General features: G+C 36.7%; 1 protein-coding gene across 3 annotated transcripts in view; it reads right to left on the reverse strand.

The window, feature by feature from the left end:
- Positions 1-25,780, reverse strand: part of DPYD (dihydropyrimidine dehydrogenase) — a 798,341-nt gene that overhangs the window by 109,836 nt on the left and 662,725 nt on the right. For all 3 annotated transcript variants that reach the window (XM_077905543.1, XM_077905544.1, XM_077905545.1), the window contains one exon: positions 3,246-3,425. In XM_077905543.1, coding sequence (XP_077761669.1) covers positions 3,246-3,425 — 180 coding nt within the window. The remainder of the gene's footprint in view (positions 1-3,245; positions 3,426-25,780) is intronic.

The raw sequence follows: 25,780 nt of genomic DNA on the forward strand, positions 1-25,780 counted from the left end.
GGATTTATATTGTGATTATCTTCACTTGATAGTTTTAGAAAGAGATTTGGAGAGATTAACTTGTCCACCTTTGTTACTTAGTTAAGTAACAAAACATCAGGCAAACCCACCGTTCTCACTCTGGCCTCTGCTATAACCTCTGTTCTATATGTGCCAAACAACCACTTCACTTTCACTGAGTTGCCTAGGTTTTCACAGGGGGAAGGAGGCATTGAGATAACTGAGGATAAGATAACTGAGCCCTCTGCTGTCAAGACCCTTCCCTTCTGATGATCCTGTGAATAGTCTCTGCTTCCTTGTCCTCACAGATATCCTCACTGTTGACTGCATGGATTGGGGCCGTTACATCTTTGATGGCAAAGTGTCTCTGTCCTCACAGTTCTTTTTTCCTTCTGTGAAAGGAAAGGAAATGCTGCACTAATTCCCTGCCTGTTTCCTTATCAGGGACTTTCAAACCACTGGCCATTCAGAACTCAGTATGCTGCTTCTATGGATTTCCTCGCCTGATTATTTAACTTTTCTTCCAGCTCAAAATCACTTATTGCCAGCTTCCTCCATCAAGACAAGCTTGTGTTGTACTCACAGCTAACTTCTCTATCTCTAATGATATTCTGTTGCTATTCTCTTCATTACTTTTTGGCAATGTGGATCCCTGGATCCCTCCCTCAGAACCACAACATGACAATGCAGATTCCTGGATCCACCTCTGACCAACTGAATCAGTATCTCTGGGAGTGCGGCCAGAGAATCTACATTTTTCACAGTATGCCACATGGTTTTTAAGCACCAGAAGTTTGAGACCCACTGCTCTGTGATGTGGCAAAGCTGGAGGCTGCTCTTCATATGGGTTTGCTCTCATGTTTGCAAGTACAGATTTATACAGCTTGCACCATAAGAGCAGAGCAAACTATAAATGCCTGACTTTTTGCCTTTCCAAAGCCACCAGAAGAAACATTGCTTGGGAAGCTAAAAGAATTAATGAGTGAGGTATGCAAAGGGAGAGTATATTAAATATACTAATTAATTAAAAGATAACATGACTAATTTGGCCAAACCCTTGTTTCCATAGCTAACGTCTCATTTTCTCTCCATCTTCAAACACCGTATTGTAATTGGTTTCTTCTAAATTTCTGCTCTAATTTATTCTAGCCTGACCTCTATGTGAAAGATTAAGTAGAGTAACAATTGTACTTTCCAAACAAATCTTCCCTCCCTAAAGAAGCCAGCTACTTCTAGTAGATCCTTTGAAAAGGGTCTATATCACCACTTGTTTTCCCTGTAACATGAAAATACTGTAAAGAGCAGGATCCTATTCTTCAGCTAATAAGAGAACAATATGAGTTGTTTTCAAAAATACACACACAAACACACACCCCAGCAACACCAATGAAGGAACAGTTAGGACGCCCCCTGTACCTTGGATCTAGCATGCTTTGAGTCACTGTTAGGGACATTAAGCTAAAGGGGATCGTCTCCTGGGATGTCTGCCCATACCAAGGTCTCTAGGAGCATAGCTCTATTACCACACCAACTGCTAGTTCCTCAACTTACTGTTGAGAAATGAATCACTAATATAATCACACAGGCAAAATATATGTGAAAAAATCTTTTTTTTTAAAAAATGATAATGCTGAAAATTACACTTAGGATTTTGATGAAGGCTGGGCTTACAAAAAAAAGTGAGAATCTAGATTCAAACTTTCAGAAAATCAGTTTCCACTTATGTCATTGACACAAGTGTCTCCATCATTATTCATCTTTTATTTGAATATGTAAGTTTTGAAATGAATGTGGAAGTCCTTTAAAGACAAAATGGCACAGTGCACTGTAGCTACTTATATTTCAGCTCACATGGTGACTACTCGAATTTGAGACAATGCTTTTACACAATGGTCATAAACTATCATGTCAGAACCAATTTACTTGAGATATTTATGTTGAATAAGTATAAAGTTATTGTGAGAAAAAAATTTTTTTTCCTATGAACAACTTCCTGATATTGATGGTCATTGATAAAGGCAAGAACACTCACTGTCTATACTGCAGACTCAGTTTATGATAATATGATTAGTTACATTAATAATGCTGCTTAGGCACAGTCTTGCTAATTACAATATTATAAATATTAATGCCACCCACTCTTTTTTCTGTTTGATTGCCACTCCTGGAGTCATTCATCACGATATTTTCTAGGAATTCACACTGTAAGATTTTCTGTCTTTCTCCCTTTTGTTTTTCATTACTGAACTTGCAATCATGCACATTATTTTTCAAGAAGCCCTTATTTTTGGCTACCTGTGAGGGGAGTGATAGTTTCCATTAAAACTAGCCAAATGTAAGTCAGTTACATGATGTTACTCTTCTCTCAGAGTCCCTAACCCTGCCATCCAAAGCAGGGTATCCTGGGTTTTTGTTTTCCATTCTTTTTCATGTGACCTGTTTCAAGTTAAGATTCATTTGAATTATTAAATGCTTCCTTAAAGAATCTTTTTATACTTGGCTTTCTTTTTTTTAAAGTTAATTATTGATGTAGTGACAAGCTGAAAAGACTAAGAATTATAATTTTTTCCTCCCCTCATTCAGGACTCAAGAAATGTCTTCTGACAATGGTTGTCTATTTAGAATAATACAAAGGAAATACAAAGGCAAAATGCTGAATGTTGTTTTAGAAAAGATTTGCTAAAATCACTGTATTATACAAAATGTAAATGTAGTATATATTTCTCTGAAAATAGCAGTTAGTGAGAAAGTTGGGACATAACCTTTTGAGCCCAGGTTTAACCACACAGCAGAAGCAGTTACAAAAGACACTGATTAGATTTTAATTTTAAAAACTTCATCATATTATTCAGGGCTCCAGTGATTTAATTGTCTTGAAAATAGAAAGGTAATGTTATAATTTCCAGAGCTTGTTAAAGAATAAAGAAATCTCCAGCCTCCCACTGGAAAGAATGCCAGTCATCACCACGGTAAGCAAGACTTTGGAGGCACTTTACACTACAAACTTCAATCTTTTTCTTTTATATGACCTTGCATTATATATTGCTTTTATAAAAATGTAATGCATGGACCTATCATATAGCTGTAATCAAGCCTCCTTCAGGTTGATTCTACTATAGAAATAACATCCAAAAGGCACTGTGTTTCCTCTGTTAATGAGATGGTGGAGGAAAAAAAAAAAACAAGACCAGAAGTAGAAAGCTGCTGAAGTAGAGTTCTTAAGGACAACAGAAGTGAACACATACCTTTCCCATGAGCTCAGCAATACGGGGAACTGGTTTCCCTTTCTGGTGACTCACAGTAGCTGGACTCTGCCCATCCCAGTCTCGTAGTTCTTCAATGCTTTTCAGATATAGCAGGGCTTTGAGGCCAGTGCAGTAGTCTTGGATGACAGTGAAATCCTGATTCTGAACAGCACTGCATACCTAGAAAAGATGAAGCAATCAACCAAACATCAATCTATGAGCTAATTCTCCAAATGGACTCACTTTCCATTTATTCAAGAAAGCGGATTTATGTTCCAGGCACTGTTCCAAGCATGGCATATCAATCATTACGTGGGGATGGGAATGGTGAGGAGGGAGGGACTATGAAGGGGCACAAGGAAACTTGCAGGGACAATGAATATTTTCATGAGCTTGATGTGGGGATGGCCTCACAGGGGTATGCATATTTCAAAACTTGCCAGATTGTACACTTTAAATATGTGTTTACTGTATGTCAGGCGAACCTTAGTAGAGCTGTTAAAGATTAGATCCAGTCTATTTGATTTACAAGGGATCAAATTTAGCACAGTATAAGAAATGGCATTTTAACTCTCTCGTTTTCCCTCCATTGGGATGGACTGCCTGGAGGTAGTTCTCATGTCTAGAGGTGGTCATGCTGAGGCTGGAGTGCTGTTCATCAGTTAACTCAACCATTGTTGATCCCTGTCTACCTCTTCAGCCTTGTCTACTGTTCTTCCTTTTGTTCACTATGCTCCGATCACCCAGTTCTTTGCTCTTTTCCTTGTACCTGCCACATTCTCTCTTTGCCTTAAGACTTTTTCATAATATCTTGCTGCCTAGAAGATTTTTCCCTTCTACCCATGGTTGAGTACTGGCCCCATCACTTCTTTGAGGAGGACTCTAAAAGCCCAGACGAGGTTAAAGCCTTCATTTTCCACATGTTGTACTTATAACTATTGCATTTAATGTACAGCTCATTCCCCAAATAGGCTGAAGCTTCAGGAGGGAAGAATTTACCAAGAATTTACCTTGGTCATTATTCCCAGTGACTAGCACAGTGTCTATCACTTACTCTGCACTTAATAAATATGTGTCGAATGCCTGGATAATTCAGATGAGATATTTTCATTTGACTGTCCATATCGCAGAAAGTAAAGAATAAAAACAATTCCAGAATAAAGGAAGGCTGAATCTGAGAAATTAGGATCCTTCCAATAAAAATAAACTTGAAAGTCTGTATTGGGATTTGAGTTATAGCTTGAATTTAATGGATTTAGATAAACACTTCTAGGTTAATTATTACCAAAGATACCTCAAACAGCAGAAACAAAAATCCTTCTTTTCCTATTCTGAAGTGCTGTATGTTACTACATTGTAGAAAAGAGAACTGAATAACCACTAAATACAGAGTATATTTTCTATGAAGCCCATTACATTACATTAAAAAAATTGTTTCTTAGGAAGAACAATTTGAGCATTAATTAGGTTTCTTATAACTTTCTTCAAGTTGATTTTTTGAGAACATGATAAAAAAAACATAATAATTTCCTCCACAGGATTTTTTTTAACAGTAAGTCAACTGATGCCTTACTTTACCTTCTTTGTTCCCTGTGAGATTCAATTTATTTTTAAAAATTTTTTTCAGGGGGATCCCTGGGTGGCTCAGCGGTTTGGTGCCTGCCTTCGGCTCGGGCCTGATCCTGGAGACCCGGGATCGAGTCCCACGTCAGGTTCCCTGCATGGACCCTGGCTTCTCCCTCTGCCTGTGTCTCTGCCTCTCTCTCTCTGTGTCTCTCATGAATAAATAAATATTTTAAAAAATTGTTTTCATAGTATACACGTATAGGTATAATTTTACTCTTGTCTTAAAATAGTTCATCATATGACCATAAGAAATCAGATTTTGAAAGTCACATCATATCATGTTCTTTATGGGATGTTCACGATTGTTGTAAAAACCTGCTTGCTAAAAGGAATCTAGATACTTTGTAACATATGAATGGTAATGCTTAATCTCCTTTATCCCTGAGTTGTCCAGTGAGGAGTGACAAAAGCTACTAATTCTCTTAATCCACAAACATGGCACATTTTGTATATGGTAGATTTAGCCCCTTGGTGCTGCAGTGATCATGAGCAGACTTGGTGTATTTTAATTTATTTTATTATTTTTTTAAAATTAAAGTCAATTAACATAGACTTGGTGTATTTTAACTATGAAGAACATGGGAGGCCCTAAGACTGGGAAGACTACCTCTTTCCTATATTTTCCTATGTTCCTACCCTATAGTGTACGATATCACATAATTGGGAGCTATTCTGAGCATGGTAAGGGAACATAACACCTCAAGAGGGAGAAGAGACTACAGCATGGTGACCAAACATGGCTGTCATGGTATACTATGCTGGAAACACTGGAAGCCACCACCAGACACGGGTGTTTGTGGTGATCACTTTAGATATGTTTCATCACAAGGCAAATGTCACACTATTTATATACCTTCCTAAAATGAGTAATTCAATTTCTACTCTGGTAAGATTAAAACTTATTAATTTTCCTGAGAGAATGTCTGATTGTAGGAACTTTGCACATTGATATTTTCTTTTAAACTTTCAATATACATATAAATTATCTGAGGAGCTTATTGAAATACAGATTCTGTTTCTATCAGTTTGGAATGAGACCCAAGATACTGCAATTGGGACAAGCTCCTAAGTGGTGCTGATACTTCTGGGCCACATCAGAATAGCAAGAGTTTACTTAAGCCCTGATAGGGATTAATCTCATTTTCACCTGAAATGCTGTCTGCAAAGTGAATTTCTTCCAGACAAACAATGTTTTTGATTTTTACTATTAGATTCTAGCAATATTTTCAATGGCCCTTTCTTTCTTTTCTCTTTTGCTCGTTCTTTCTTTTCTCTCTCTCTCTCTTTCTTTTATTTTTTTATTTGTATTTTTTCTATGCAGAATTTACTCCTGGTCCATAAGTTTTTGTTTCTTCAGTTTCTTCTGGGATATATTTTTCTTCTGTGCAACCTCCTCTTCTGGTTTAGGAACAATCTGCTCTTTTTCAGTAAGAATCATCTCGATATGGCAGGGAGAGCTCATGTATGGGTTAATCCGGCCATGAGCCCTGTAGGTTCTACATCGCATCTTGGGGACTTTGTTCACCTGGATGGGCTCAATGACAAGAGAATCTACATCTAAACCCTTAAGCTCAGCATTACTCTCTGCATTTTTAAGCATGTGGCAGTAAAAATTCAGCACTCTTCTTGGGCCACGGACCCTATGTCCAGCCCCACTGTTTGGCCTGTGCACACCTACCAACTCCACCATGGTAGCAACGGAATGGCACATACTGCTTCAGCAAAGTGACATCTTTCAGATACTTGGTGGCTTTTCGGATATACATACCCTTGATGGCCTGGGCAATTTCATGCGTGTTCTTAAAATGAACACGAAGCTTTGAACCTCTCGACTTGCATGATTTTGCAGGGTTTTCTGGGTCCAGCAAGTAGCGAACCATCTCTGGAGGTCACCTGAGGTCACTCTCAATGGCCCTTTCTAAAAGAAGCACTACTAACAATAAGTCACATCTGAAGAAACAAGTAATTTTCTGATTAAATCGTAATAAGACCTAAAATAAATCTCAGGATGCAAGCACACCTTTGGGAACAGAGGTTTGGCCATGGGATCTGATGCTTAGAGAATGGATTTGCTCAGAAAGGTGTCTTGTTCTTGCCTAACCTTTACACTCCACTGAAGGCTTTATCTCTATCTCAAAGGTAAATGGCTCCTTTTAAAACTCCAAACATGTAGCTGCTACTGCTAAATGGGTGTATTTTATATGACATATCTTTGTTTGTTTAACAGCTCTGATTAGGACTCTTAATAGGTGTTAACATGTTTGCTTAGTATAATTTGTAAATTCTTTATGGTGAAGGCTGGTTTATCTTTCTTCCCAGCAGGACATCAGGTGCCATTATAAGGATCATTGCCACTATTAATTATTTCCATATGCGTGAATATCCCTATAGTAAGTCGTTTTAAATAGGGACCCCTGGATTCTCAGCAGGATCAGGCCTGTGCAGGGGCTGAGTAGACTAGGTGGTGGCCCCCTGTGCAACATGAGTTGGGGAGTGTCATAAAGTCCCTATTCCCACTGAATGAATAGTCTCCTCTAGAGGTCTGACACAGTGCCCTGAATTTTTGTAGGTGCAGGAACATTTAGTCAGAGCCTGTCTATGTAAAGTGAGTGTACAAATACTTGCAAAGTGACAGAGGGCTGTGGGGTGCTATTCCTTTCTCATTAAATGAGATTAAGCCCATTAATAGTAAATTACCTATTTACGGTGATTTACATCTTAAATATTTCCTTTACATACATTATTCTTTCCAAACTCAGAATAAACCTACAAGTTGAGCAGGAGAGAGGGTAATGTTTTTCCTTTAAAATTGGAAAGAACTTGAACTTGAAAAACTATTTCTTAAAGTCAAATCTAGTAGTTTTTACACCATATCAAGTGGTATAGCCTAAAGGCTAAGAGCATGCACACGGAAGTCAAGCCGAATCAGGTTTAAACTACATCATAGCTGCGTAAGTATGAGCAACTTTCTTTACTTAAAAATGAGAAACTAAAAGGCAACATATTTAAATCTTAAAATAGTAGCTAGTACTTAGTAAGATAGATTGGCACCCAAAATAAATTTCATAATATGAATAAATCATTAGAACATGAATTAGGCAAGATATAATTTTTTTTAAGCCTAATACTCTTTAGGTCTAATGCAGTAAAAAAAAAAAAAAAAAAAAAGGTTACGGAAATTCTATTTGCGCTAAATAGTGATCTCAAAAAAAGCTTTGGTCTTGTTGCCAGAAGCCATGTCTGAGACCCAGCTCTGTCATTCAGCAGCTGTGACTGGGGCTAGTCAGTCTCCAGTCTTCCTCTCCCACCTCCCCATCTGAAAAAAAGTGTATGATAATATCTTACTGTTGTGGGGATTAAATTGCATTGTGTGGGTGGCAGTGCTGTGGAAATTACAAAGCTCAGAAGGACAGAATGGTACTAAACCTCATGGTTATTATCAGATAATTTAAAGTTGAAAGTGCCTACGAGGTCAAAATGGAAAGAAGCCAACTTTGCCTGTAAAGAGAAAACCAACTTCCTTGAAAAATAAAAGACAATTTACTGGGAAGCTAGCAAATTGAATCCAAATTGGATTAAAAATACTAATCCCAGGTAAATAATTTGGCCACAAAGAATTCTACAGAATCAGAACACCGTGGGCTAGCACGTGTTTTTGTGTAACAGAGCAGCAATCTTTCATATGATATTTCAAAATGTGACAAGGGTATTAAATGGGGCTCTTAAACTATCAGACACAAACCAGATGAACCCACGATCATAATGATCCCTTTTCATTTCTTATTACATAGTGGACAAACTACATTCCTTAGAAATGTGTGCCACCAGGCTATATGCAAATAAAATATGTTTACAACGGAATCCAAAGTAGACTTAAAGTTGCTGTAAATTCATTTGTAAAGGGAATTTTGGAGAGTACCTGCATTTACGTAAAAGTGAAAATTTTTCTGCAATGCTTATTATATTCCAAAATATACTAATAAGAGAGTCTTATGTAGCTGGAAGAAGTTCAAGAGTATTCCGATGAACACAGTTCATAGATGAAACACTAAATAAGGAGGATTTTCCATCCAATTCTTAAAGATTTCCCAGAAAAAGAAAAAAATCCTACAATCTCTCCTTACTTGTTTTTTTTGTTGGAGTGTTAAACTGTTTAAACAATGTAAAACACCTGCAATATTTTACATGATGCTTTAGAGTTTTCAGAGCATGTTATGAAAAAGTCAGGAATGTTTATATAGTGATTTACAGTTTTCAAAGCACTCCAACAAATGAGACAAAAGGGAATTTACAAATTTTTTTGACCAGCCTCTTTATTCCACAGATCAGGAGTCCCGAAAGGCTAAATGATCTATCTGTAGATCATTTGTGATCTGTGGTCCCACAGCTAGCTGGAGGCAGTGCTGTCTCCCCACCTGGCCTGAAGCTCTTCTAGTACAGCACTGCCTCTCCAGCATCATCATCCTTAGTCCATACACCAATTCTGACAGCAAGACAGAGAATGTGCCATTAAATACGTAGTAAGTGAGGAAATCAAAACTAAACATTGAATGCTTTGTCCCAACTCAAAAGATTAGCAGGTGGTAGAGCCAACAGTCAGATTAAGATCTTTAGAAGTCAGAAGATGGTTAAGATCTTATTTTTATAAGTTTCAAAATCTTAATTTTGATGTCTCACATAATTAAATAAGCACATATTTATGATTTTCATTTGAAGAGGCACATCATTGCAAAATTATTTCAAATTTGTTATCTAATGAATTATGGCAGAAATCCACATTTTTCTTAAATGTAGGATTGTAGTGATTGGAGGATCACTTGAAGGTTTATGATGAAAACTGGAAAACAGATCTCTACTGTTGTTGTATGGAAATGCAGTTTCCAATTTCATCTGTCCACACCCACTTAGCAAAAACATCAGATCTTCTAAAGGCATGGAATCACTAATTTTTCTTTGAGTTGAGTTCTGTCCAGCACTTATAAACAGACATATAAAAGTACATTACACTTTTGAAATAGTTTTACAATACATATTGTTAAGGTAATAATTCAGGATAACTTATCTCCCTATGAGTTTTTGGTACTATATAAACATGGCACTGCTTACTAGAATTCATGAATAAAACACAAAAATTATAATTTTATAAGGCTATAGGTGAAAAGACAGCCCCTGGAGATACATAGTACATAAGGAGCTAGACGGGTATATATTTGTATATCCACATAAAACCACAAATCTTAGTTGTTCTATCATATTAGTTTCCATTTGTTGAAGCTGTACAACATCAAAGTCGTGATGTCCCTATATATTGTATTTAGCAGTAATGTAACGGACTACGTGAAGAAATCAAAGTGAGAGTTTCTAAGTAGTTTCCCGGCAATTGAGACAGCAGGTTCTTTCATCTGCTCTGTAACTGTGGCAGTGCATTGATTTAAACTCCTTCTGAGATCTCAAATGCTTTTATACTCCTAGGTCTCTCAAGCAGCTTTTTTTTTTTTTTTTTCAAAGTGATAAAATTCTAGCATTCAGCAAAATACCATCTTGTTTCCCCCAAAAGGAGAAGGCTTACTTCAGCTTTGCTACTAACCTGGACAGGGTCACTAAGTAAAATAGCTGTCCAAATGCCATGCTGCCAAGAAACCTGGCTTTCAGTTCAGTTGTTTATGTTTTTTTTTTTTAAAGCTGTGGGAATAAGCACTTCTGCTTATTAATTACATTTTAATGTTGTCCTTTAATTGCTACTCATTGATAAACGCTAAAGTACAGAAGTCACTTAGCTTGTTTTGTATATCATATATTTCATTGTCAATCACATTACTTATCTGGCTTTTTAAATTATATGTTCTCTGACAAATTCTAAGTATATAAATACCCCCTTTCCCCCCAGTCAAGGAAGAATTTTATGGCATTTGAAAGGCTATTTTTAAATGTCCATCTGTGGTCATTCTCTATCTGATTAATTTCTTAACCCAAATTCAGCTGAAGACAGGCTAACGAGAATAGAATGTTTCCTAGGAATTTTGTACCAGGATCCAGACTGATTTTGCCAACTGGAATATGGAATATAAGTATTTTCTCGAAGGTGGTATAGTGATGGGCCACCCACTTGACCATTATTCAGAACAGCACCATGGGACTGAGCTTCTCTATTGACTTTGTTCATGATATGACTTGACTGAGGACAGCCTGGGCTGATTAGTCAAAGGGATGTGATGTGCCCTGCAGGTGAGATTGCCTCTGTCCCTTCCTTGTATCTGCCCTCTAGAGAGTCAGCTTGAACTGGATTCCGATCTCAATGATGACCTGACCCAAGAAATCATAATGAAAAAGACCCACACAGAGACACAGCCCCTCTCTCTGTCTTTTATGAAGGGCTAGAGATAAAATGGGTGAGTCAGGCACAACATGTAGGGCCAAAGAGTGGGGACTGCTGTCCTGCTCCTTCAAAGATGTTGCTGTTGATGGTCTTGCTTCCCCACAGACACAAACAGAAGTCTAAAAAGCCTGAAGTGAGACCTGGAGGCCACTGCATGCCCGGGTCCCCTATGCAGCCCATTCTTTGGGGAGAGGCTGTGGCTATAGTTTGGGAAAGCTCGGCCACTTTGCCTCAGAGGCAGAGGGATTTTTCTACTAAAATAGATTCTCTCCATCTGAGGCTACTGCTGTGGTGCAGCATCAGTTCCTACCATAATTTTCAATTATTCTGCAGTAACACAGGTGGTGGTGTAAAAGTTTGCATGTTGCATCGTGCAAGCTCAGCACCTTCCGTGATAAAAGTGGGGCAAGAAAAGGAAACTAAATATCCAAACAATGGCTGTCAGATGACTAAAATCCATAATTTTAGGCAATCTCTCTTTTTCAGCAGTGTCAACACAGCTGGGAAAATTTGACTTACAATATCATTTACTAAAATACCACATGGGGTTTGGATGACTGGAGAATAAGTCGCAATGCCTACAGAGGAAAAGTCTACTGAGCAAATTCAACCATGGAAATTGTTTTCTGGACTTTGAAGATGGATAAAGGTATGTGGTTACTCAACAATATAAGCCGTCACTCAACATTCAAGAAAAGGGGACTATCCCTCTGAAATGGGAAGAATGTTGTTAACATGAAAACAGCACCTCAAATAACACTGTCCACCTCTTCAAGCACCCACAGTCTAGTAGTTGATTTTATGGTTAATCTATCATTGATAAAAACACACATTTGTGGAGAGTAGTGTGTGGCTATTATCAGTAAGACCACAATCTTGATTGAGTTGCCAATATAGCCTGGAACACAAAAGTTAGACAAAGTTCACCTGATTGGGAGTGAATAATCTATTTATGAGTTAAATGCTGCAGAAAAACTTGCCCATGTTCAAATTAATATACTGAAAGCAGGGTGCATACCTTTGGGGAGCTGGAGAAAAGGTTTCTTAAAAGAAGCTTTAAAAAATATTGAATACTTGCTCTTAATTTCTTTACTACACAAGTGGAAACATGAGGCTGACAAAATTTGTGATTTTGTGGAAAAACCAAGCAAATAAATTGTATGCTGGGTTTTGTTTTTTGGCTTTTTGTTATTTGTTTTGTTTTTAGTGAAAACCAAGAATCTAAAAATAAAAAGCCTCTTATTGTACTATCTTTTTATGAGTGACTTTATGAAAAGTATTGCTCTTTGACTGATCAATTGTCATCACAGTCTATTCTAATTTTAAAATTATTCTTAGATGTAACAATACATTTCCAGTATAATTACTTAACTGGTAGTAAATAAATAAAATACTATAGATATAAAAAAAATAAATGCCTGGCCTTCAGCCTCCAAAGATGGATTGTTGAAACACGGTTAGAGAGGAATTAATGCAATGACCAAAGAAGCGGTTTTATTTGTGCATTTCTCACTAGAAGGGCACATATTTTATGATCCGTGAATGTGACAATTAACCTGAAGAAAGATGACAACGACTAGCAAAAATTCTAGGCTGGGGGTTTTAGGAGGATGCTTAGAGCTGACTACATAATTTACCATCCAAACCCTTGAGAGTCAGCAGGGAATCTATTAATGAAAATACCAGGACAATAAGCACACACTAAAATTGTCCTGAACAAATCTAGATCTCTGATTCCCTTACTTATTAGAGGGTTTTCCCCCATCTCTAGATTGGCGGGAGATTTTCACTTATCCTCACAGAACACATTCTAAAATGCTCTGTCACTTTTTGTTTGGTTGAATATCCGGATCCTTCAGGCACTGACGCAGGTCTCAGCATATTAACCCTGGACTGAAGTCACAGAGCATTTATGACTTACGTGTGGTTTGGAATCTCAGAGATCTAACCTGATCCAGAGAAGCCTAGTTTTAAAGGGTCCCTCTTGACCTCCAAGAATCTTTTGGCATAAGAAAAACTCAAAGGATAGGAAGGGTAAAGGACGGCCCCAAATCTGAATCCTGTAAGCTGGACAGAAACACCCTTAAGGGTGGAAAACTTTTATGTACTGTACATACTTCTCAGTCTATTCTGTTATTTCTTTATGCTCTATCCAAATTCCTTTAGGCTTACTGCACTTTGACTGAAAGTCACTGGGTGGTTATTACTTTCCAAGCACTGTGCTAATATGTTCAATGTAGCATCACATTTAAACCTCACAAATAACACCACAGAGCCTTACTATTTTCTTCAATCAGGAGATGGCTAAACAGAGGGTCAGAGATTAAGGACCCTGACTAAGATCATACAACTAATAAATAGCAGAGCAAGGGTTCAAATCCTTGATCAATCTGCCCCAGAACCCTTTCTCATAACAATTGTATAATCTTGCTTTTCTTTTTTAACCACTACAAAGGCATCTGGTTCTCATGTAAAAGCAGGAATAAGTATATATACATATAATTTATACACATATATGTCTGCTTATCTGTCTTTCTATCCATCCAAAATAGAATTCTTTTGAGGAATATACCAAACAAAAAGATATGTAAGTAGCTAGAACAATACCTAAAATACATGTGAGTAAGAATTATAATTTAGATGTCCTTCTCCAGCTTTCAAAGATACAGTAAAGGGGCAGAGATTACATCTGTTTTGTTCATCACGGCACTCTCTGTTTAACACATAAAGATCTGTGCCTGGCAGATGATTTCTTCAAGTGAATAAATGAATGAGTGAATGAATGAATGAAGATAATATCATATTAATACCATTCAATGACAAGCAAAACTCTCTTTAATTTCCTGTCAATGATATATTTTTATTTCCCTCTCCTTATACAAATTTATCATAATTCAGAATTCACACCAATTCACAATAAAACACTTATCTCTATTTCTACTGCATTTAAAATCTGTGCCACTCGTTGCACTATCACACATTAATATCTTTGCATTATTACTTAACTACTCTTTGGGTATATCAATGTCTTTCCAGGATGTCAAGAAGCAGATCTACTTCAGTATTCTTCTTGTTACCCAGAGTACTATTTGTTACAGCCAAATTTGACAGTTTAAATATGGATTATAGCTTATCTGGTATTCCCAGTCTGGATACCCAAATCATGACAGCAGCTACGATTTGGTTCTTTCTCTTCTGGTAGTCCCCTTTAATAACTAAAAAAAAATATGTATTTCAGAATTCTGTGAAGACATTTGTTTAACAAAGATTGAACTCATAGTATCATCTCCAGTATATGTGATGTTCTAAACTCATTTTCACACATGTAAGTACATATATTGAAGTATCACACACAGCAGTCTAGATTCTGGCTATGCTGAAGGAAGATAAAACAGCCAGGAGAAAGTAAGGGAAAGGTTTCTATCCTGTTTTGTGTCTGGATTCTCTTAATGTTTTAGTTTCTGCATCACATATCCAGGTCAGTTCAGTTGTCTCTTTGTACTAGGACCGATGCTTTCATCTTAAAGAATTATCTATCTTTAATTATTTCAAGTTCATATTTCTAATTTAAAGTTCAGAACCTCATCAGCTTGCCCTAAATAGTTCAAGGTAAATAATCAAATTTACTACTGAACAGATTTGTGCAAACACTGGCATTTAAAATAATTTTCTCTTCTCTATATATGTCCTGCAAACCTGCTGCACCTTCCCAGGAAAAGCCTTCTCTATTTGCTGGAGATATATACCCAGAAGTATTTAATAGATAATTCTGGAGCAATTTTAAGACATCATTTCTTCAAAACAGTCTTTCTCTATTACTCAAAAATTACCGACTCATTCATTTATTCTTTTATTCTGCAGGTACTAGTTTCTAAGCCAGTCCTCTGGTTCTTTTCAAATTCTGTTATTAAACAAAACTTCTGACTGCAGCAGCCGGGGGTTATGCTGTTCACTTTATATCCATCAGAAAAACCTTCTTGAAAAGCTGTTGTAAGGACCAAATGAGATAAGAATTATGAAGTGCTATTTACCAGGAAGTCTCTCTCAGTATGTGTGACATAATAATGGGTCTCCTTCAGAAGTAGAAATAACTGGGTTTTTTAAAAAAACATTTTATTTATTTATTTAACAGAGAGTGAACACAAGCAGGGGGAGGGGGAGAGGTAGAAGGAGAAGCAGGATCCCCACTGGGTAGGGAATATGATGCAGGGCTGGATCCTAGGACCCTGAGATCATGACTTGAGCCAAAGGCAGATGCTTAACCAACTGAGCCACCCAGGCACCCCACTGTTCAAGTTCTTAATTGGATGTCTTCATGTGAAAGTAGTGCCTTTTGAGTTTTCTTCCCATATGGACTAATCTCTCAGATAAGGTACTAGGTTGAGCCCCTGAACAAAAATTGTGTCTATGTCATAAACAAGATGGCTTATCACACAGAGATCAACAAGAAGATAGAATGTTAAGACCAAAAAATGACTGAATATCACATGTCATACTTTGACAGCATAAACTAAAATCTGATTATCACCCTCTCCCCACAAAATATTGCAAGCTCTATATCAATTATTGAATATGAAATAGAATATGAATGAAAGAACAGATAAGGTAATGCAGGAAAGTGAACTTGATATGTTTTACATTTCAGTCTTGTTGTAAATTAAACTATTGCTTATATTCTGAGGTTGTGATAAGGAACATCACCTAATTATATAATGCTTTAAAGTGCCATAGAACTGTTTTTTTTTTTAACTCTGTATATTACCCATATTCTGTGTTTTAGAGACCTTGAGCCCTATGAATATGCAACATTATTCTTAATTGAGTTCTGTAAGACTAGGCAGGTGCAATGCATGCTGTATTTGGCCATCCTGAAATCTCCAGTGATTGAGTTGATTTTTAGCTTGCATCATTGTTTTTGGGCCCAATGATGAGTCATAGAACTTTTCTCTCACCTCTTATACATTACTGCATCTGGTGTCATTAGGACAGAGTTAATATCCAGGATGTAGTGATTGATTTAGGGAGATGATAATGAGATTATGGCTCATGCCCTTAAAGCATGACAACTGAAATCCTATCATTTTCCACATGAGGAAATATGCTAAATATTATAATATCTGACATGTCTATCACTGTGGGATTAAGCCAGCTATCTGAAACAGAGGTTTGATATTTAGATCCTTAGACATATTATTTTCTTTTGTCTTACAAATACAGCATAATTGATTTGAGGGTAATGAAGGTTTATATCTGCATGCCCAAATTTTTAATTCCAAGAAGTTCTTAAGTCTTCTTGGTTCAGATCTGTCAGCTTAAATAAAAGAAGCCAATAGCAATCATTGTCTTTCTTTCCTCCAATTTTGTGGGGTGTTTTTTAACTAGAAATATGTATATTTCAACCAACAGAATCTGTCTTGAGTTTTCAGAGACTCCTAAGTCGTAAAACATTGAACGTGTAGGAAAACGTGACCACAGCAGAAAAACAATATTTCCTGGATATCTGAAGAAGATGAGTTAGGGAAATAGATAAATGTGTTTTTAAAGGCTAATAAATTTAGGATTTTTTTTCCTTTGAAAGGAAATGTTTTCTAGACTTTTTATTTACTTTATTTAAAAATCTACACTTGATGTAAATTGTATTTCTTGCTATCTTTTCCTTTAACACTCATGATCCTCTTAAACTCAGCTTCAGGAATATATATCTGAGAATGATGAGATAAATGAAACTGGCCTCTGAAATATTCAATACCCAGATGCTTACTGTCTATTTCTAAATATTCACTGATCTATACATCCACCCAGTGATCTCTCAGCATCTATCCACAAGCATGTATCCACGTATCACTTTGTGCCTGATTTTTCTAAGCACTGTGAGACAGTCATAAGAAGCAGAAAGGAATGTATATCCTAGCTGAGGGAGAAGACATACACTCATTTATCAGTGTTAGGTTATGCATGCATTTGAAGGCTTGGTATATCTCTGGAAAATAGGATAGAAAATAAGGAGAGGCAACTGCCCATATGACATCTCCACTGGTGTCTCCTGGGCATCCTCACATCCAGAACAGCATTCTTAATTTCCTCATTCCCTGCAACCTACCTCTCTAATAGTTCAAAAGCTAAAAATCATTCCTCATTCCTTTATTTTCTGACTCACAAAATTACAATGTCTCAGCAAACCTTGTTGCACTACTTCAAATCTATACTGTGAATCTGTTCATTCTCTCCATGTCCATTGCTCTTTGTTATACAAATCCATCATCATCTCTCACCTGGACTATTGCCATAGTTTCCACCTTCTCCTATTGACTATCTCTAAATTAATTAACAGCTATAATGCTCATTTTAAAATATAAATTAGATCGTATCTTGCCACTGCTTAAAATCAATCATGTCTTCCAAAAAATAGGAACACCTGGTATAAAGTGCTGCATGATCTAGTCCCTGCTCACCTCTTTTACTCATGCCAACTCTGCTATAGCCACAGTGGCTTTTTCTGAGCATGCCAAAAAAAAAGAAATGGTATGCCTTTTACTTTGCCATCCATGCCTTCATTTTTGCAGTCATGGTTTTCCCTGTCTGCCTATAGAGCTCTTTTCCATATTTTCACATGGCTGGGTAAATCTTATTCAGTTCTCTGCTTAAATATCACTCTCCAAAGAACTTTCCCAGCCAATCTAGCCACCCAGTCACTAGCGTATTTGCTAATTTAAATTCTCTGCATAGCACTTAACACTATTTCACATTTTTCTTAGCTGTTTGTTTCTTATTACTGTGCCTGGTGTCTATTAGACACTCAACAACTATTAATTCAATAAATGGACATTGTGACCATTACATAACACGGCTTGACACCATGAAACTCGTGAATGAAGTTCTCAACAGATTAACATCGTTGATACCATCAAAGCCAACCTCCCTCTATTTAATTTTTCCTAGATAATATATAATTTTAAAAATTAAAATACTTAAATCAGATATTACCATGTATGCCAAGTATGATCAATGTTTATTTGCAAGAAAATAGTCTAATTTTAACACAAATGTGCATAAAACACGTTTAAGAAATCTAGGAAGGCCTCTCCCAAGGATGTCTTAATCAGGCAGGCTTATTTAAATGTGCTTACTTTTAAATTAGGCAGCGTTCATAAACATTTATTTAATTTGATTACATTTGAGACACTAATAATACTATAAATATTAATGGATCCTTATAAAAGGTATTATGTCATTTTCTAGTAAAATTAAAGAAACAGATTTAAAAAAACAAAGAAACAAAACTTTTAAGCATTATTGATATCCTCCTTGTTTACCCTTCAAGTTTTTCACTATTAATCCCTCAATCCAAATTCAAAATTATTTAGTAATTTTGTTACATACACTAGTTAAGCTATCCATCTCTAATTATGTGGGTTTTTTAATGCAGGGTTATTAAGGCACAATTTTAATACCATAAAATTTATCTATTACAAGTATGCAAGTCAAAGACTTTTAGTAAATTTATAGAGTTGTGAAACCACCACCATGACCCCGTTTTACAATATTTCCATCACCCAGAAGTTCCCTGTGTCTTTTATAGCTACTCCCCTACTCATACTCTAAGCTTCAGGCAACTACTGATCTGTCTCTGTCTTTCTAGATTTGCCACTTCTAATCATTTCATAGAAATGGAATTACACAACATAAGTATTACAGTATTTTGTGTCTGTTTGTCTTCACTCAGCTTACTGTTTGTTATACACACAAAAACAATCTATGCTGTTATGGTATCAGTCCATTTTATCGCTGAATACAAAGCCAGTGTATGCACATACCACATGTTTTGTTTATCCACTCATCAGCTGATGGGGGTCTGGATTATCTTCAGTTTTGGGATATTAGGAACAATGCTGCCATGGCTGTCCGTGTACAAATCTTTTTCCGGATAAATGTTTTTACTTATCTTGGGTAGATACCCAGGAGTGATATTTCTGAATTGTCTGGTAAATTTATGTTTAACTTTCTAAGGAGCTGCCAAACTGTCTTCCAAAGTAGTTGTGCCACTTTACATTTCCGCAAGCAATACAAGAAGGTTCCAGATTCCCCTCATCCTCACTAGTACTTATTACTGTCTGCCTTTTGATAATAATCATTCTAGTAGGCAAAAATGTCAATATTGTATAGTGGCTAAAAATCAGATGCTAAGTCAGATGCTGGGTCTGGGTTTAGATCACAGCTGTGCCATTTATTGTCTTAAAATTTAACATTCTTGGCTATAGGAGAGGGACAATACCAAAATCTATCTCACAGGATCACTGGAAGATAAAATATCTAATATAATTATTAACTTATAAAGCATATAGCTCATAGTAAATTCTATATAAACATTAGCCATCATAATAGTTTTGGTATTATCATTTGCGAAATTATAATGTACTTATAGCCTGACTCTGGATTACAGTGAACCTTTGAGAAACTGTTTACGTTCTCTTAATTATCAGTTCCCTATATGTCCTGGCCTCAGTATCACAATGTCCAGGCGCTAGAATGCAGGTGTTATAAAAACCTACAAAATCTATAAAAATCTGCTATAAAAAACTTCAGCTCTCACACATAATTAGAATGGGTAATACTCCAAATGGCCAGAATGACCTACCAGGCAACTTTAGTTAAAAATCAGAATTAGATTGACTAATTTAAATAGTGATTTCATTTATTAGTAAAATGTATCTATCAATGGAAAAAAACTGAATGCGGGTATAAACAAGCATCCTAAAGTTCCCTTCAGTTCTCAATTACTTGACAATATGGATCTTCTTCCTTCCTTTCATTTACTCCATCTATTTGTTTCTTTGTCTCCTTTTCCTTTGCTTGACTACTTGGATGATTAATGGATCACTGCTGCTTCTGACCGAGGAATTAATGGAAAGACGGCCAAAGGATAACATTCCCTCTTCTCAAATCACTACAACTGACCATTTTAGACACTTCTTTAGAGAGGCACAAGTCCCATCTGTTTGCCAGATATATTTCTGATTACTAACTTTAAAAGATGTTTTGCACTCAGTTTTTAAAAAAAACATTATTAAAGCCTCTCAGAGTACTTCTCCTGAATTTCCAGATATAAGCAGGACTCACTTCTATAAGCTGAGGTCATTGCTGTCCTAATTTCTCCAGGTTTCACGAAGTTTGGGGTACCCACTTAATTCCCTAACAGCAAGCAAATTTTTGAGACCACTCAACTTCTTAGCCTTCTCTGTCTTATTCTGGGAATTAAGTGATCTAGGTTATAGTACAGTAAAATATGATTATAAAATTGCATGCTATTTTCACTTACCTATGTTACTATAGTTATAAACACAGACAATAAGGATAATATAAATAGAATATTTGACTGCCTCTGCACTGACAATATTTTATCCATTTCTGAAATTCTATACTTTGATAAAAATTACATGGATATAGTCTGTCTCATTTTAAATAGGAGGAGGGCCAATGGATAAAAGATATATGGCAGTAGGGTTTCCACAGTACGAGGTAGAATTTACCTACAGTTTTAGCTGGATAACGATAAGATAATGAGTTGTCTGTCACTATGAATCTACAGGCTTGATAACCAGACACACAGAAGAGACCAGTGTCCTGGATGAAGTGCCAGAATGAGTTACCTGGTAGCTGGGGCAACAGGCTTTCACAGGGTTGTGAAATCCAGAAGGATGCACTTCAACCAATGGGAGATGGCCAAAAGTAATGGCAGATAAAGTTTCTTTCCCTTTTCCCTGAGGCGTGTGGCCCCAAGGTACAAGCTGTACCATGTGGCCAACTGACTGAATCATTTGCACCTTGTGAAGCCGTGGACTACCCAGTCATGCATGACCTTGTGTTCATATTCCACCTTTCTCTGTCTCTTCTCTAATTTCCCTTGCTCTCCCTATCCTAGATTTTACTGTCTAACAAAATATTAGCACTCGGCCTTTTCCTCGGGCTCTGTTTTCAGTCAACCGGAGCTACGACACATGCTAGCGTAATGCTAGAATAGAGTGTTGTACATTTTGCTTGAAAATCCTCTGTCAATGCATAAAATTCCTAGTAGGGGATGACAATGATAATGATGATGATTATGATAATTAATATCTAATATCCATGGGTACTATGTTACAGGTACTGTTTGAAATGCTTTACAGGTGATAACATTCAATCCTCACAACCATCCTATGAAACCCTAACTTTTCAGAAAACAAACCCGAAGTATGAAAAAGTTCACATACCTAATAAAGCCAAGGTCATATAGCTAGAGAGCAGCAGAGCTAGGATTTCAGTCTAAGCAACTTGATGCGTTTTCATTTGTGTTGGAGCATGAATCAGTAAGATGCAGTCCTGTCAGGCTTCCTGTGCCCAGCTGGCAGTTCTGAGGTTGATATCACTGCCTGTGTAGCAGACTCTGGACAGGGCCGCATGGGTCCTCGGCACACTGTTTATGACTGCAATATGGTCTCTAGAGAGATGAATTCTGCTATCTTTCAAGAATGTGTCATTGCTGGGGCATCAGACTCTTTACCTCTAAGGCTACCTGTCTTGCATAGAAAAGAAGCACTAAAGAACACCCACTTCGTTGAATCAAAGTCTCTCATATCTTCCCTCATTGTAGAGGTCTAACAAGGTCTACTTTATTTTTATACTTAATTCAGAGCATTTGTGGCTTCACATCGAATCATATTTACCTACCAACATACAGTGCTTGTTATATCCATCCTGTGCGCAAACAGATATGGCCATGCTCAGGCTCATTACACACCATTAAGTGACTATTTGGGGCTACACTACAAAGGTTCCTACTTTGTGTGATGTAAGATGGTTATGACTGAAAGTGACCTATACTTTCCTTTTGCTTCTCTGTTGCTCTATTTAAAATAATGACTACAGAATCTCTTTCAACAAAAGGTCATTTGTGTCAATGGACAGAACACAGAGGATCAGATCACCTGTGGTAATTGCAAATTAATGCTCTCCTGGTAATAGCATTAACTACACACTATTGATCTACAATTGAATCATAGAAGCTACTAAGAAGTGATTTTACTTTCCTATTTTTTGTGCTTTTATTGCTTTTTCCATAATGCATTTTTCTTTCAACTGGAATTTTCCCTAATTATCTCCATTTTTAATTTCCCACAGTGAGATGACTTCTAACTTGTAATTAGAATCTGTAAAAATTCATGTCTCTGTCTCAGAAGCCTTTTAGAAATCTACTGAACTAGAACTTTGATGCCATAAAACACATACATGATGCACAGATATGTATTTCTAGAGAGTCAAGCTCTTGCTTTTCTTTTCCAGTTAGATAAAACAGAAAACTATTTGGTTCTCTATCTGAAATTATACTTTGGTGAGCAGCCTGCAATAAAACATTCTAAAGTTTCCCCTAAAAGCATTTTCTTTGGGAGCATTGATGATGAGATTGTATTTCCTAGAACAAACTTTTCACACATAGTTTATTTCAGAAATGATTTTTTAAAAGGATAAGTGTGAGAGGAAGATGCAATAATCCGGAAAATATTTATACATATCTGCACAGAATATTTCTGATGAAGTCCACAGTTCCTCATGTTTGTGTCAAATTCTTAACTGTTATTAATTCTTCTATCTGAGGGAACTAATCATAAGCTTGTATTTCAGTGTTAAACTTGATTATGCTTCTAGGCTAGGCAGGTCATCTGGTTTAAGCCTGGTTTCTGAATTGTGAGTTAGGAGTCACTGACCTAAAGAGATTTCCTAATAGCAATTGCCTTTACAACTTCTCATAAACCTTAAGCTTATCATTGATCTTGTAAACTTCTAAATTGGAGATATAGTTGTGATTTATAATAAAAGTCTTTCTAAAATATTTTTAGGCCTGTAAGAACTTTGATATTTTACTATAATTTCTCTCATAATTATTATTTGCATCAAGACTCACAATTAATACTGCAAAAATAAATGTGCATTCAAATTCTTTGCTGCTTCTTTATTTCTCAGTAAATCATTGTTTTCTGTACCAGAAAAACCCTTAATAAATGTCAGTTGCATGACTGGAATTACACAATTCTGTTACTCTTTTTTCTAGGAGTTTATAATTAAAGACAAATATATTCACAGTTGATATTCATTTTACAATGAATCTTCAGAGCTGCCCCAGGATGCTGAAGTCTCCCTGATGTGTCAGGCATTGCTGGATGGTGAGAAGAGTAAATGAACCAGGGTGGCTGGAGCAAGAAGGAGACTTTCCAGAGACTGTGACTCAGATTCGTGATATTCTCTTTAACATATTAAATATCGCTTCTTTCTTATAACAACTCAGTGGGATAGGTACTATATAAGTCCCATTTTATAGGTGAATACACAAAAGTTTACGCAAGTTAAATAATTAGCTCAAGTTTCTCCAGCCATTAAATGGTGGGGCTGGCAGTTGAACAAAGGACGGTGGAACTTCTTAACTATCACACTATCCATGACAATACAACCAAATCTGGATACATAACAATGGCACACGGTACTGCTAAGAATATTCAACTATAGTGAACTGAGGTTTTTGACAAATGCTAGGAACCAACAACAAGGTTTACTAAATAAATGCATTAAGCACGGAGAAGTTGAGAACATCAGTTTGCCAGATAAACAAAACCAAACCTGTGATACGGAGGTGGAAGGCAGAACCTCGGGAAGAAGACACACCACCAATCTTTCTAAAGTTGTTCTCAAGCTCAGTTCTAGTTGTGGCTCAGAGCCCCAGGCATTGTGGTGCAGCAACTGTCGGCAGGGCCTTCCTCCCTTCTCTTTTCTATTCCATCAACGCAGCCTTACACACATCCCACATCAAGACCAGATAGTCAATAAATGAATCTTCACATTTTTCTAATCCGTGAATGGACAAAATCTGCTCCATTAGAAATGGGTTAGGAAGAAAATCAGGAGTGTCTCAACAGGAAATAAAAAAAGAAAAAGAAAAAAAAAAAAAGGAAAACTGGAATAAGATCAGAATGCACCACAACTAAAATGATGACTTGATCTTTTCCAAAGAAAATAACTCCAGGGAGTCTAGTTTGCTGTGCATATATTGTGGGGGTTGGTGACCAAGCATGAGGCTTACTATAAGACTTACATGTAACTTGTACACTTCTGTAGGTATCAGGAGGATAAAAGTTCCTAAAGTTTGGTTTGTTATCATTGCAAAAAGAAACTGCTGCTCCCAAACATAAAAATGTGCTCAAAAATCAAAGGAATCAGTTTTAAAATAGCCTGAAAAAAAATACTAACTCTGTTTTGTTCCCATTAAAATAGGGATAAGGCAGAGAGAAGTCATTTAAAAAGAAGAGTGGCCAACGGCGCTTGGGTGGCTCAGTCGGTTAAGTGTCTGTCTTGGGTCCTGATCTTGGGTCCTGATCTGTCTTGGGTCCTGGGATGGAGCCCTGCATCGGGCTCTTCCTGCTTGTGCACTCTCTTGCTCTCTCTCTCTCTCTATCAAATATATAAATTTTTAAATCTTTTAAAAAAAGAAGAATGGCCATAACCCCAGGAACATCATTATTATAATAAGCTAATAATTCAGTGTCATTTCAAAAATGTAACTAAGTGATAAAAAATCAGGACAGTACCTACAAAGCAAAATAGTTGTATAAAAAATGGAAAGCCATGATTAGAAACTCTTAGGGAGGTAGGCATTTATGAGGAATCAACTGTAAAATGTCTTTCATGGTCTGTATTTTCATTCTTTTCTTGCAAGAGAAAACAGAATGACATAAACAATCTATTCTAATCTGAATCTTTGGGGGAAAAATTTATATATACACATGAAACACATGATAAAACTAAGTGATTCTGGAAAGGGATTTGTGTTAGTCTGATTTTTGAATTAATATTTAATAGTCTTTTTAGTGTTGTTGATGATTAACAAAACATGAACTCAGAGATATGTTTCCTCTAGAAGTGATCAGCTTGTGTTGATAGTCACATTTGGGGGGCCATTATCCTTGGGAATAATCAAAAAATTATCTGCAAGGCAACTAGCCAAGGATGAAGGAGGCTGCCGGTATCCTTAGAAGAAGAGGGAATTGAAATCTTGGGAGGATAAAAACCATTAATTAAAAAGCGAACAAAATGCCATGGAAGTACAAAGTAGAAAGGGCCCACTGGGCATTTATTTGCTCCTGGATCTGAGGAGATAAAGAGAAAAGGGGTGTGGAGTCAGCCTGTGGAAACGTAAAGACTGTCACTCTTCAATAGTTTTCCATTAAACATAAAATAACATCTAAATATTATGGCCTACAGTGCCCTATAAGATCCAACTCTGCCTATGTACCTTTACCTCCTATCATCTTTACATCTGCTGTGCCCCCTGCCGGTCCTGAAACAGGGCAAGACTGTTCTCACTCTCGAACTCTACAGACTTTGTATTTTTGCCCTTGCTCTTCCTTTTGGCAGGAAGACACTGTTCTCCCAGACTTCTGCATAGCTGGATATTTTTTTTTTTACTCATTTGAGTCTGGACTCAATTATCTTATCACTCCACTGAGGGAGG

The sequence above is a fragment of the Canis aureus genome, chromosome 8 (genome assembly GCF_053574225.1).
Source record: "Canis aureus isolate CA01 chromosome 8, VMU_Caureus_v.1.0, whole genome shotgun sequence".
Lineage (NCBI taxonomy): Eukaryota > Metazoa > Chordata > Mammalia > Carnivora > Canidae > Canis > Canis aureus.